We start from the raw sequence: 14,964 nt of genomic DNA on the forward strand, positions 1-14,964 counted from the left end.
TTCCCCTCTTCCCCACACCTGGTCAAGCCTCATCAAATCTGCCAACACGCTGCACGAGGATCTGGGGGGCTCAACTCTCATTTTCTCTCTCATTCCTTATTCACTCTTTCTTTCTCTCTCTCTCTCTCTCTTTCTCCTCCACTCATTTTCCCCCTCTCTTTTCATCTGCCTCCCTTTCGCTTGCTCTGAGTCTCTTTTTCTCTCATTTTCTGTATCCATCTCACTCTGCGCCTTCCTCTTTCTTTCTGTCTATGAGGCTGTCTTCCTCTTGCACACACACACACACAGACAGACAGACACACACACACACACACAGACAGACACACACACACACACACACTCCCTCTCTTTATCTGTCTCCTCTCTGTCTCACTCTTTTTTCTCATTTTCTGTCTTTGTATCTGTCTCTCTCTACACCTACTTCTTTCTGTCTGTCTCTGATGCTGTCTCTCTCTCTCTTTCTCTCTCTCTCTCTCTCACACACACACACACACTCTCTCTCTCTCTTTATCCCATTCTGTCTCCCTCTCTCTGTCTCTCTCTGACTCTCTCTTTCTCTTTCATTTTCTGTATCTGTCTCTCTGCATCTCTCTCTTTGTCTCTGATGCTACCTCTTTCTCTTGCACACTCACACAACACACACACACTTTCAAAAACACTCTCGCCTTCTCTCTGTCCCACTCTGTCCTCCTCTCCTCTCTCTCTCTCTTTGTCCGTCTCCCTCTCTCTTCACCCGTCTCCATCTCCCTCTCTCTCGCTCCCTGTATGTTTCATTTCTGCGCCTCCTCCCCGCTGTCCCGTTGCTGCCACAGTTGGTGGCATGTTGAAGAGCGCCGCTACACCGAGTTGGATGAAATCTAACATGACAGGTGCCACGACTGTGGTAGGAAGGCAAATGTACTTTTTGGAGTTTACATCCGACAAAACGACACCCTCTCATTTCTTTTGACATTGGTCTGAAGCTTAAAAAGGTTGCGTTCCCCATAAATAATGCGGTTCAAAAATAACCTGCGCGTACATATTTTAGGAACACCCAGCACTCCTCGGGGCTGTGTGCTGCTACATCACACAGCCGCGGCTTTATTTTCCAGTTCAATTTTGCATATTTTCGAAATGAAATGGGACCAAGGACATTTGTACACTGCATGCCTGACCACATCTTAGCACATTCTGTAGGCTGTATATATACTTAGTGCAATGGGACAGTGTAAAGCATGAACATACATATTACTCTAAATATATTAAAACATTAAGCATTCTATAACTATGCAGATTTACCAATTTACCTCCAAAGCAGTTTTACACCTCATCCCCACTCCTGTGACTTTATGAGCGATGTCTATCCACTGAGTTCTGAATAGCACTCAATCCAAAGCACAATTACAGGTTGAGACAGAAGTAGGCCAACATCCATAAAGAGGGGAAGGCACATACGGAGGAACTGCTGAGGGCTTAAATAATAAATATGAATGGGGTGAGGAGGGGAGGGGAGGGGGGGGGGTGTGGGGGTTGGAATGGAATTAGAACGGTTCAAATGAAAAGAAATTAAGACTGAGATAAAAGGGAGGGGAGAAAAAAAAGAGGATGCAAAAAATAGAAATGAAGACAAAAATCCAAGAAAGGTTGCTTGAGAACAGCGTTAGGTTGGGAGAGATAAAACCAGGAGGAAAAATGCAGGGAGGGAAGGGGGAAAAAGAAAAAAAAAAAGCGTAAGTGAGCACAGAGCACGGGCCCCCTACACGATAAGAGACAGGGGAACATGAAAAGAAGAAAAGGAGAGGGAAATGAAAGGGGAGATAGTGCAGGAGATTAGGCTGAGTGTTGTAAAGAGAAAGAGGTCCCGGAGCCCTTGGCACGGCTGTGATCCCAGCAGCGTAACCTCTTCATCTTTCGCCAGCTCCCTCAACATGACAGCTCTACCCATCTCCGGACCCCAGAGGGGCGGCATGGGCACACTGTGTTTGCCAAATTGACCCTCCACACCACCCCAATGTCTCCCCGCCTCCCCCCCACCCATCCCCACCTCCCCATTACCAAGCCTTTAGCGTGTCCAGGCTCTGCCACAGCCTCAGGTTGGCCAGCACCAACTATGAGTCTAAATCATAATCACTTGCCATTTGACATTAACAACTAACAAAGTAACACAGTGAACACTGACACATTGCACAAGTGCAAACAGAACCTCACATAGTAATTGAGCAATTCCAGACATACAGTTTGTGATGCATGATATATCGTCAGACTATCAGTATCGGCCGATTTAAAAAGCAATATTGGTATCGGTCTGATATAATTTTTTGCAGCCGATATCTGGCCGATTGTAGAATTGGATTGTGTCATTTTTGTGACCTTTTTTTCTAGGCCTGTGTCATTTAATACAACTGTCAAATTAGCAAAAGAATTTAAAAAAACTAACATGGTCTTTTGTTTAAAAATCACTTAATTATCTTAAGATATGCATGTCTGAAAAGCTTAACCTGTTTTGCGCCTGCACTTGTACTAAGATTCTTACAAAAGTGCATATCAGTATCGGTCAATATGGGTGGGAAAATATTGGATATCAGTATTGGCCTCCAAAAAACACATATCAGTGCATTCCTGCATACAGTACTATAGTCAGTAGACAAATATACATTTAAGATTAAAGTTCTGCGGACCATAATACCCCATACATTTAAACCCAGGTTGTTCAATACCTGGTGCAGATGAAGAGAACAATTGGGGATTGAGGTTGTAAGTTTAAAAATATTTGCACAAATGATAAAAAAAGGCGCAAAGCGAGAGAGGAAAAGAAATACAAACTCTGGGTGAGCCAAAGAAACCCAGAGGGGTTTAAAAGAAACAACGTCACATCCCAAAAGAGAAGGAGAAACTGAAAATATGAAGTGACAAAAACAACATCAAAACTCAACAAGAAGCATGATAGACAGTGGACAAATATGCAATTTATCTCTACAGATATACATTCAAGTGCTATTGAATGCAGACCTAAAGACCCGGCATTCACCAGACCCTTCAGACTCCATGCATATAAACTGAGGCTGTTCAATACCTGCTGCAGGTGAAGAGGATAATTCCTCTGAGGGCTGGGATTTAGGTTGTAAGTTTAGTTTATTTGCACAAATGATAAAAAAAAAAGCGGAAAGCGAGACAGGAAAAGAAATACGTACTCCATGGGTGAGACAAAGAAACACAGACGGGTTTATAAAAAAAACCCATCTCATCCCAAAAGAGAAACAGAGAACTGAGGTGACAAAAAATGACAAAAACAACATCAAAACTCAACAGGAGAATGACAGAAAACCAACAAAATGCATCAATAAGAAATAAGCGAGCTAAAATAGACTGGAATTGCCCTGAAGTTGCCTGGATGGGGGGCAACTTCCCCCCGTCCTGCAGAGCTTGTGGGGTAACCTTTAACCTTAGCTTGTTTACGCCTCCCTGCGGCCTCTGCGCTCTGCCTGCGTCTTCCTGTCAAGATGCCATGAACATCATCCTCTGCTCAAGTTCTCCTGCCATGATTTGTATTGTGCTGTCTGCCAAAATCCTCGGGGCTTGAAGTTATCAGACAGCATTCCCCGTTGTGAGCGTAAGTGGGAGGGATTGCTACGCTATTACCACATTCATTTTTCAGCCTCTTCAGGGATGTGGCACGCTCTGCATAAGGGACCCTCACCCCCCGTCCTCCTCCTTTTGAGTTTGATGTAAATATCATCATCCAGGAGAGCATGGAAAGCCCTGAGAATAACCCTTCCCCTACTGCAGAGCTAATAAGTCTGCCACTCGACTATCAACAGGGAGGATTAGGAGGAAAACAAAAGATCCATTTCCTCTCCTCAGTGAACCCGCTCTCTCCCACCGGCACAGATGCATCAGGGTGGAATAACACACACACACACCTACACATACACACACAAACACGTCCGATAGGCGGTGAGCGTGCCGCCTGTCTCCGACTCTGTCCTGGAGGCATCATGGAGAGGCGGGGAGTTTGGCTAGTGATGCCCCCGAGGGCCGGAGCGTTTTCCCGCGGGAAGCAACGTCGAGAGAGACGGAGAACAAAGCAGTCGAGGACGGAGGTGGGATACAAAATGAAGATTTCCGGCGGCTGATTACGAGGCGTCTCCTCTCTGCACCGAGCCTCATCTGCCTCTCTGGTGCCATCTCTCTCCTTAAGAGACACCATCACACCAGCTCATCAAAGCATCATTAGCGGCGCTAATCAGCAATTGGCTTTTTAGGACTGAAGATGCTGCTCAGCGAATGCTACTATGAATCAGTGACGGCAGTATCTGAACCAGACATCCAATTTAAGTATAGACAACGCATCCCAAATAAAATTAGCCTATGTTTTTTTTATCATAATTAATCTCAGAATTCCCGCTGGCTTTGTAAAAGTCCTCCTGCAAAGCGTGCGGCACTGCCTATGTTCATTCAGGCTTGAAACACAAATAAAGCCACTTTTAAAACGTGAATGTGAATTTAAAATGGGAATGTGGAGATCATGCCCGCGCTCCCAGTTTGCACCACAGTGCTGCTGCCCCTCCAGGAGCGCGGTGAGGAGGGGAGGACGAGGACGAGGAGGAGGAAGAGGCTTCGGGGAGGGAGGTGGTGGTGGTGAGGGGCGGGCGTGACGTGCAGGAATAGGATGAGGGTAGCGAGGAACTACTGATGCATTCTGGCGCATTTTCTGCTGCAGCACCCTGGGAATAATGTGGAGAAGCCAGTTCCCCCCTAAAGCAGGTCCCCTGAGCTGCCTGCAGAGCATGTCGGTCCAGCCTGAAACACGGAGAGCGCGGGGGCTGAGAGGAGTAGCCCTGGGACTGTGGAGTGTGTATAGAGTAAAACTGGAGTGAGATCACAGTGAGTATCAGTTCAATGTGTTTCTAAGCCAAGAGAAAGAACACCCCCACTGCAGGGATGGAGGGCTGGGGGGGGGGGGGGGGGGGGGGGGAGGAGCAGTTACAAGGCTGCTACAAGCCTGATAATCAAAGCAGTGAGGAAAGAAAATGTGAACTTAGGGCTTCGAATGCTACAGCCCCCTTGTGATTCGTGGCAGAAGAAAGTGTGGAGCCACTGACTCCTTTTCTTTGACTTCAAACCCTGCTTTTGTGAAAGTGAGATCATATCGAAATAATCCTGTGTCACTGTCTGGGGCTCAATAGGGCTTCCTTAAATGCTAGCCACCAGCTCTTGCCCTGCCCCCCTCTCACCCAGCAAAACCACTTCACGACAGGACAGGACACTTGTCTGCATGGGGGTCAAAGGGCAAATACAGGAGTATCAGATGAGGCTCCTTCCAGGGGTTCACAGCATTAACGCATGACACTGACTGACTGGACCAGATGAGTACGGTGATGAATTAGACAGGACTGCAAAAAAAGAGAACAAAGAATCCTCCGCCTGGTGTGTAAGAAACCATCTGTTCCTCCTATATCACCTCTCCTCTGTCCCTCTTAGTCTTCATAAGTCTTCAACAGTGGTTTGTTTGGAATAAATAGAGGAAGACCTGGGTAGTTAGCATGAGCAGCGATAGCCACCATGGCTGAACAGACAAAGAAAAGAGAAACTCAAACTGCATCAACAGAAAATCCAACGAAAAAGTCACAGTCCCGCCCACACTGTTTGATTGACAGGTGATCGCTGGGAAGTGCAGTGCAGAAACAACAGTGCTTAACACCAAAAATGTCACAAAAATAAGCAAAACAGGATCTCACAGATTACCGCTTTGTGGAAAAATTCTTAAGGGAGTAAACCCACTTCCGTTTAAAAAAAAAAATCCTCTGCCTGTTTATTCATACGTTCACCTTTACTGACCCCCGTCTGCCTTCAGGGTTGCTCAGTGAGGCATTTTGTATATTGGTCAGACATTAAGTGCCGTAAGCTGAATTCACACATTCAAATCACCGTTCTACATTGGAGAATTTGCAAACACACCAGACACCCTCATATGCTTTCCATTATTGTTTCAGGCACGAAAAGTCAGACAACAGCAGAAAAAAAAGCCCTAAAAGCCGACAGCTTCTCTCATCTCCTACAGCCTTTGCAAACCCCCTAGCCGTGCTCAATGCAACCTTAGCTCCTCTCACTGTGAGCTGTATCGATTTCTAGTCTTAATGCTGCTGCGCTGTGCATGGAGGAAGGTGCTGTGGAGCGGGACTGACCTTTATCAAAGTATGCAGATGCTGGATGTGGGTGCAGGGGCAGGAAGGGCACCTCCACTGGCACCCTGGACTGTCACCCTGGCAGGCAGGGAATGAAATGAGAGCAGCGACCTGTATTGAACGCACCACTCTTCATCCCGCTTTCAAGTGCAAACCCACATCCAGCACTACATACAAACAAAATGAACTATTGCGAAAAGCAAAAGAGAGAGGGGTTGCTAAGGGCGTATGTCTTGTTTAAGGATGATTTTTTCAACCTATTTTCCTAGTTTTTGCCATCACGCCGATCGATTCTGATCAAAATTTCGTCAGTTACTTCAAATGGAGCTACGTACCTCTCAGTTTGCAAGAGGCGCTGCTCTCCAATACAATCCAATAGGGACCAAACTCAAACATTCAAACCCTGAATGCAATTAAAACACGTGCTACAAACACAATAACACTCACACTGCAGTTACACGTCTTTAAATAGCTGTGATTAGACAACTAACACACAACATTTCAGTTAATAGTATGATACTTTTTGGCGTTGCTCACACACTTCCTTGTTCACTTTGCTGGCAGCCGGCATCTTCTGCTTCAGGTCATATCGGCAGAAGCAGAAGAACGGGATTTTGTTGCTTCAACTTGAAAGTGTTTGTGTGTTTTTACTCATTGGAACGCCCACAAGGCTGAGGTGGAAAATAACAAGAATTACCCTTTAACTGGAGCAGATTATAACTTATTTATCAAAACATCCTACCTGAATGCTACCTGATTTGACCCACTATCCCCCGTCATCACCCCTTCAAGTGCAAACACACATCCAGCTTTACATTCCACCAAAATGAGCTAATGGGAAGGGTGGAAAAAGAGAGTGGCATTTGAAGGCATATAATTTGTTAATCAAAGCTTTATGTTTTGTTACAGTGAAGTGAAACATCCTACTTTGAATGCTTTGAAGTACAAATTCGCATCCCAACAAAATGAATGAATATTAAAAAGACAGAAGGTGGTGGGTGTATAAGAAAAAAATCATTTCAAAAATGTACATCATTCAATATCTCTAAAAGTCTGTGAAACAGTCAACTGGGCACTTAAGTTACTTTCTCTCCTTTATAAGCACCATAATTTGTTTCAATTTTGCGCTATCAATCATTTTGTAAGAGTAGGCATCATTTTTTCGATCTTTTTTGGAATTAAATCAAAGTGCACTGTTTATTTGTTAAAACATCCTAGCTAAACGCTTTGATTTGACCGACTGTCAAGTGGGTCAAACTGATGCACTTACCTCGGTCCTAACCCCATTAGGCTGCAGACACTGTCAAAAGTTCGGGGAGCCAGAATATATGATCCCCAGTCAGATTTACACACAGACACTCAGGGGGAGTCTTGGAACTGGCGACACGCCCTACACTGAATTGTGTTATAAATAAGCTTTAACTTAATTGCATTCCCCCAACTGGGAGGAACAAACGCAGGGCCAGCATATTTATTGCCACTCAACCTGTGTGTGAGTTAGTGTGTGTGTGTGGCTGTGCAGTATTTGCAAGCAGGAGGCGAAGTGCAAAAGCTACAATAAGTTAGCTACGATAAGAGGAAGAAGAAGATGTTCTCATGAATCTTGTAGTATGCTTCTGGATGTGTTAAAACCTGTGCATGAGAGTGAGTTTGTATGCGTGTGTGTGTGTGTGTGTGTGTGTTTATGTGTTCAACAAAAACTAATCACAGATGACGCTGGACGGAAAACACAAGGTTTTATGGGTATAAGGAGACAGATGTTAACATGTGACAGCCAGCAGTTACTCATGCTTGGACAGCCTAGCATAACTAAATAAAGCAAGAGCAAACTGCAGTCTGGACTGATGCTTATGTTCAGTTATTTCTTCATGTGTGCTTAACCGGTATGAACACCAGAGAAGGTAAATTACGGCAAATAGCTCAGACAAGTACTTAGCTAAAATCTCTAACCTGGCGGGATGACAGGTTACCAAGCTTGTAAGTCCATGTGACTTTTGTTTACAAGCGCTTTTAATTGGGTATTGTGAACCTAAACGAACCAAATACAAAAATGCAACAAGGTAAACCGCTTCACTAAAGAAAACAAACTGTAAGTGCGATTGCACCCAAAAGGGCCATAAAATACAAGAACACATCCCAATTTCTGAGAGAACAGAAACTATAAGGCTATAGCGTGAATGAAACAACAAAAAGTAAAAGCAGCGAACATGATTAGCGAAGCTTGTGATCGTCCTGGTTGTGGCTGTTGCCGGCTGGCGGCTGCTGCGGGGCGGTAAGGTAAACCTCATGGGTCTATTCCAGGACGTCTGGAATAGTGTTGGCAGGGGGAAAAGCTGCGCGGTCAGCAGGATGAGGATAAGCGTGGACATGTGTTCTGTCACTCATGAAGCCAAGAGGAGTGACATTCTTAAGGGAAAAGGTTGGGTGAGGCCTCTGCATGCCGGGGGGAGGGGAGAAAGTAAAGCCACGCCTCTTATTATGACCGAAATGTAACCCCTATAAATAACTCAATACCTGATGCTATTTATAAAAAATATGAGGCAGGTTTACAAGCACATGCGTCGAGAGTCATGCTCAAACAGGCGTGACCACAGTCAACAATTACTTTAGCTGATTCTGGTCCATCCGCTGCACACCACTCATTTGTTTATGAATCCATCAGCGCCTAGTTAAACATCCGTCTCTCCGGGGATGGAGCTTCTCCAGCTAACAGCTGTGTTATCTTCACTCGGTCAAAGGAAACAGAAGCCTTCAACCTTTACCCGTTTATTATTCTGGGCAGTGAATTCGCTCTTCCCAACCATCAGGCAAATTCTGTCTATACCGCTGCAAATGTGTCCATTTTGGCCGAACCTATTGGGAGGCACTCTTTAACTTGAGAGTCACTTTATAGCTTTGACCGCCATAAAGTGTACATTTAAGAAACTCATGGTGCCTGGATGAGGTTCATATCCATTAGTTCGTAGCGGCAGCACTGCCACCAAAACTATTAAACTTCATCCTTCGTGCTGAGAACTATTGTCTGGCTAAGAATTGGAGTGATGTATTCCAGAGCCCCAGATTAGGACCGTAATAAATTTCCACTCTGGTTGATAACAATAGGCCCAAAGTGTGTCAAAAGAGATTGAGAGTCAATGCCTCGTAAAACAGGGGGAGAGAGAAAGGAAGAGCAAGAGAGCTGAAGCATAATGTGGCCTAATTGTCCTAAAGGACATCAAAAAGCCCCTTGCCCTTTAGACAGGGAGCAAGCTCTGCTCTCATTTAGTCATAGCAATTAACACTGAATTAGCAGCAACAAAGAAAACTGTTTTAACCTCGTGCCAAATAGGGAATCCCTCTGTTTTTTCAACGACGACGCCTAATGGAAATAAACATAACATTCCCATTGTCAATTTCCATACATGCCAGTGGTAGAATATGAATGTGTAGGCAATGGAGGCAAATAAATTCTGCATTTTTTCATGTCGCGAGCGTGAGAACGACCCTGAGGAGAGCTTTCAAGGCAGCGGAAGAAACATCATTGTAATTACGCCTTTAGTGAATATTCTACACATTCATCCCCTTTGTTTTGTGTATGGAAATGTTCTCATGAATCTTCTAGTATGCTTCTGGATGAAGCTGTCACTTCCACTGCTCCTCTTTGTCTTTTTTATGGATGCACGCAGAATCTAATTCATCACTATCCGACTGTAATTATGGAAATTTCTGGAGATTGTTGGGAGTTCTGTAACAGTAGTCTGCCGTTCTACAAAACATCCAGAAGCATCCGAAGGGGGGAGGGAGAGATTTTCACATGAATATTTGAGTGTGTTCATGCACATGAGCAATTTGCCGTGTTTGCTTAATTGAATTGTAGCTTATATGTTTTTGTGTAATCATCTATGCACCAGTTATCATTACTCTACAAACATTAAATTCTGACTGTATATATGTAAACTGATGAGTATAGTTTAATATCCATAGCATGTCTTGCACTATCTCTTTGCATTATATGTAAGATCATGTTTTCTTTGTAGCCTGTGTGTCAGTATGGACTGTGAAACTCTCTAAGTTGTGAATATAACTCTGCACCAATGTCACCAAGACATTTATTACACTTAACAGATAAAGTCATGCTGATTCTGATTAGTTTGTTATCATATTAATTCCTTTATCTATGACTATACAACCTCTCCTCTCCTCTGCAATGTCAGTGGAGTCACTGCAAATGGCAGGAGTTTACATTGACAGCTGTGATAAAGCAACCATCTAATTTGGCTCATGGTAAAAGGGTCAGAGGTCGGGGCACTCTGAACTTTGGCCCTGCCCTCAACCTCCGCCACTCAACCTGACAATTCATCTACATGTAGTGCTTTAAATTACAACATAAATCTCTGCATGTCCTCAACTCATAACAGAAGTCTGATTCTAAAATGGACACAACTGGATGAGAATCAGCCTTCCTGGTTTGGAATGGTTTGAAGCAATAATTATTTGAACACACAAGTCTGATTCTTCTTCCAGATCGTGACTATTTATCAATTCGGTGTCTCCTCACACCCTTAACTCCTCCTGTCTGATTCTAAAAGAGACACAGCTGGATGAGGAGAGGGCAAAATCTATCTAGCGCTTCCTGTTCTTCTGAAATGTTCTGAAGTGATAACTATTTGACCATACAGTCTGATTCTTCTCCAGGATCGCTGGTATTTATCAATTCACATTGTGTCAAGTTGTGCACCCTCACACTGGAGTGGTGCTGCACTGTAAGAACATCTAACTCGCAGCACAATGCGCAGCACAATGAACAGATCGATAGACCAGCATTCCTTCACAATGCCGACAACATCACAGCAGTCTCCTAATAATACTCTTTCGCCACATCACCCCTCCACCCCCACCCCCCCACCCCCGGCTCAGCCTTCAGCCCGGGCCCAAAAAGCATCTCTCACACAAATCAAGCTAAACCCCGGGGGCTCAGGAGGCCCCAAGAGCATGCTGATCACCCCGACACTCATCCCCGCCACCGCCAATCCCCCGGGCTGCCTCAGTCCTCAGGAGCCCAAACCCTGCAGCTCAGACCCTGCCAGGCAACCAATGCACCCTGACTGGGTCCTCACTGGTGTGTGTGTGTGTGTGTGTGTGTGTGTGTGTGTGTGTGTGGTGGTGGTGGTGGTGGGGGGGGGTGTCAAAGAAGCATGTCACTTTGATTCAGTGCCTGCAGTCCAATGTGTGAGATGCAAGCTGTGAAATAAACAAATCAATATTTCTCAAGAGGCGCCGTTCTGTCCACATACTGGTATCCCGGAGCATTGCTGTACATGCATGACAGAAAATGCTGTAGCATCATGCAGTACACAGGCCCTATTCTGTTCTAGTTGTACCACCTTGCTATTACTGCAACAATGCCAAACAGGTCCACTCTGTTGTAGACTCATGTGTTTTTGCAGTGCAGTACTTTACACACACAGCACAGCAGACAAGGCTGCATAACATATGCTATTTGTGTCACCACTTTTATACAAACTGCCTTACATCCAAACTGTAAGCATTTTTAGCCTGGCTGGCCCCAGTGGGAATCAAACCTCCAATCTCATCAGTGATCATGTCATGGTTTACCCACTGAGCTGGACAAAGGCCACTATGTACTCATGACGGCATGAACCTGAGCCTAGCTCTTGACCTCTTTTGTTACAGTATGTTATTCCCCCTCTCTCTCTTTTATCCTTCCTGCCTCTCTACTGTATAGTATCAAATACAGCAGAAATGACACAGAAACAATCTTTAAAAAAAAAAAAGAAAAAGAGCAAAAATCCCGAGCACGACAAAACAAAAGCAGTAGGGATTACAGAAGCAAGGGGAGGGTTACTTAAGGACTTCCTGTTTCCACAGTTGTGTGACGAATCCCAAAGTCGAATCCCTATTGCATGCAACACACACAGGATTGCTTTGAAAGTGCTCTGATGAGAGAAAAATCTCTTGACAGGGAAAACAAGGGGATATACAGAGTGCATGCTCAGATGTGGAATGCTGTATGCTGAACTATGTATAGAAAAAAGCTTTTAAAATTCACTGAGTGATGAGCACAAATAGCACGTGAATATGTTAACACAGTATGTTGTTATTAAGTGATGTCAAGGGCCACAGAAGACAATTCATCATAAGCCTCAATGTACTGTAGATCAAAGGATTTTGTATCAAAAACTGACGCTGAATGAAATGTGTACCTTCCAGACTACTAAATAGCATTGGATCGTTGTTAAGCAGGTTTAAAACTGTCAAACTGCAAATATTAAAACAAAATACGCAAATCAGTGAGTCGCATAAACAAGCATCCACAGAAAATCAATCATTTATGACTCCTAAAAGCACTTCATTTTCAATAGCCTTGGGTGATTAAAAAACAGGCAAATACTGATGATCAAAATAAATGGCCAGCACACACATTTATACACACTAAAAGAGCAATTCTGTCCCAACAACCAGCCCATTACCGTGAGAAAAATAAATTGGTTCTCTTACCAGGTCTCGTCGTTTTTGAACTCGAGCTCTCCGTAGGTGTCTTCAAAGTCCTCCCCTCCTCCTTTGGCGAGTCCCTCCATGGTGCGATAGGGCACGATGACCGTCCCCCTTGCTCCGGAAGTCCTCAGCACTTTCACTTCCATAATGCCTATGCTCTCGCTAACATGCACCGAGTCGCTCTCGAAGGTGAAGATGCCCGAATGGTCATCATCCAGAATGGTGACGGTGGCCACGGTGGGGAAGCCCAGCATGGCCTTTGGGTATGGGAGACTGTTGGGGGACAGCACCTCGTCCTCAGTCTCCAGGACGCGCAGGTTACTGAGGCGCACAAAAAAGTGCTCATCCTCCTCAAAGATGTCGTCGTCTATGATGCCGATGCTAATTTCCTTGATCATCTCTCCTGGTTTGAAGACCACCGTGCCCTCTGTGAACTCGTAGTCGGCCCCAGCGTTGGCCGAGCCGTCCTCTGTCTTATAATCCACGTAGATAGTCTTGTTGATGTCGCCGCCCTTCCTGGTGATGGTCAGAAGGGCAGCGCCACAGTTCTCGAGGCACTGGTAGACAGCGGGCTCAAAGGCGATTCGAGACACGTACTCCTCCGGCTCCTCCACATGCACCTCCTGCACGCTGGCACTCCTCTTGGCCTGCTCTGCCACGTGTTTCTTCAGGATATTTCCCGCGCCCGTCATCATGCGCGTGGCCTGGATGCGGTAGAAGGCACGGCTCTTTTGCTGGTGCGAGAGAGCGTAGTAGTTGGCCATCTCAACCAGCTGATCCAACTCTTTCTCCGGGTGCTTCTGCTTCAGGTCTTTCAGGATGCGGATCATATCGCGCCGGGACTCATCCACCTCCTTGCCCTCAATCAAACCAATAAGATTGCTGGCTGCGCCTCCGTCCACAAAGTGAGAGTTGACCATCTTGCCATCCATCTCAATTCCCTTGGAGCGGTCGGTCTCGGTCTCGATGATGACGCCCCGGTGTTTGTCGGTGCGATACTTCTTGTGCATGAACTTGTAGAAGAGGAGTCGTCGGTCTGCCACCCAGGCGAGGATTACGCATATGGGGAAGAAGGCCAACGTGAGTAGACCCTCCCAGATCTGGACCACGTTGGGAGAAAACACAGCCAGGATCATGTAGAGCCAGATGTAAGCGAAGATGCTCCAGCCTGCCGTGATGAAGAACACTCTGAGGTGTTTGACTTTGCGGACTTCTCCTTGGGGAATGACCGACACGCAGAGGCCGATGATGACAAACATATTGAAGGCTGCACTGCCAACGATTGTGGAGGGCCCAAGCTCACCGGATTTGAACTCATGTCCACAAACCTCAATTACAGAGAGCATGATCTCAGGGGCAGACGAGCCCAAGGCCATGAGGGTGAGGTTGGAGACCGTCTCGTTCCACACCCGGATAGTGGTGGTGGTCGTTTCCCCATTGGGCCTTTTGATGACAATCTCCTTCTCCTGGGAGGTGATGACCTCAATGGCTGCCATGAATCGGTCGGCGATGATGGACACACCGAGAAACATGTAGATCAGGGCCACAAAATACACAATGACCCGCGCGATCTTGTCTCCCATGGATGGATCCTCGGGATACCAGATGGGCAGGATGATCCCTGGCTGACACTTGGAGTTTCCCTCGCAGGTCCCATTGCTGGGGGTTAGCAAAGGGCTCGGAGTGGTCCGGGCCTCTGCACAAAGGAAGGCTACAGCCACAGAGACCAGCCCCAACCAGAGGTAGGCGGACGACCCTGGCTTTACCGGCCTTGAGCCCTCCATGCACCCTCTTTCGTCTCAAGGGTCCTTACCACACTAACAGTCCCTCTGGGATCCAGCACTGGGCTGTGCTTTTTCTCCACCCACCACCTGAACACAACAGATAGAGACAACACAGGTTACAAGGATGATAATGTGATTGTAAGTATTCATATTATACTTCTATTGCAAGAATCAATGAGTTTGCCTCATCTCTGTTTTGCATTTCTGATGTCAAATGAATAAATATTAGGAATTACAACTTCATATTAATAGATAATGCATCTATTACTTAATATTTTAACATATTTATTTTACTTATTATGTGCATTACTTATTAGAAATGAGTGTTACACATTCATTTTTAATCACACAATAATTTAATAATTAATGTAATAACATAATAGAATGACTATCCAACCCAAGGCTATTACCAAATCATTTTAAATTCCAAATTTTTAGAGTAGCATCTGCTTTATCATACAAGCCTGTAAGACTATGCATACATTTCACAGGGAGAAACACACACTGTGTCTGCAGCAAGA

The 14,964-nt window shown here is 45.3% G+C and overlaps 1 protein-coding gene across 4 annotated transcripts in view; it reads right to left on the bottom strand.

The window, feature by feature from the left end:
* The window catches only part of slc8a3 (solute carrier family 8 member 3), an 84,011-nt gene extending 69,568 nt beyond the window's left edge, over positions 1–14,443 (bottom strand). For all 4 annotated transcript variants that reach the window (XM_071539662.1, XM_071539659.1, XM_071539661.1 and 1 more), the window contains exon 1: positions 12,663–14,443. In XM_071539662.1, coding sequence (XP_071395763.1) covers positions 12,663–14,443 — 1,781 coding nt within the window. The remainder of the gene's footprint in view (positions 1–12,662) is intronic.
* Positions 14,444–14,964: the final 521 nt, after the last annotated feature.

This window comes from Centroberyx affinis, unplaced genomic scaffold (assembly GCF_046629955.1).
Source record: "Centroberyx affinis isolate AG114_WGS23_722 - 3 ecotype Tasmania unplaced genomic scaffold, CSIRO-AGI_Caff_v1 ptg003482l_1, whole genome shotgun sequence".
NCBI lineage: Eukaryota > Metazoa > Chordata > Actinopteri > Beryciformes > Berycidae > Centroberyx > Centroberyx affinis.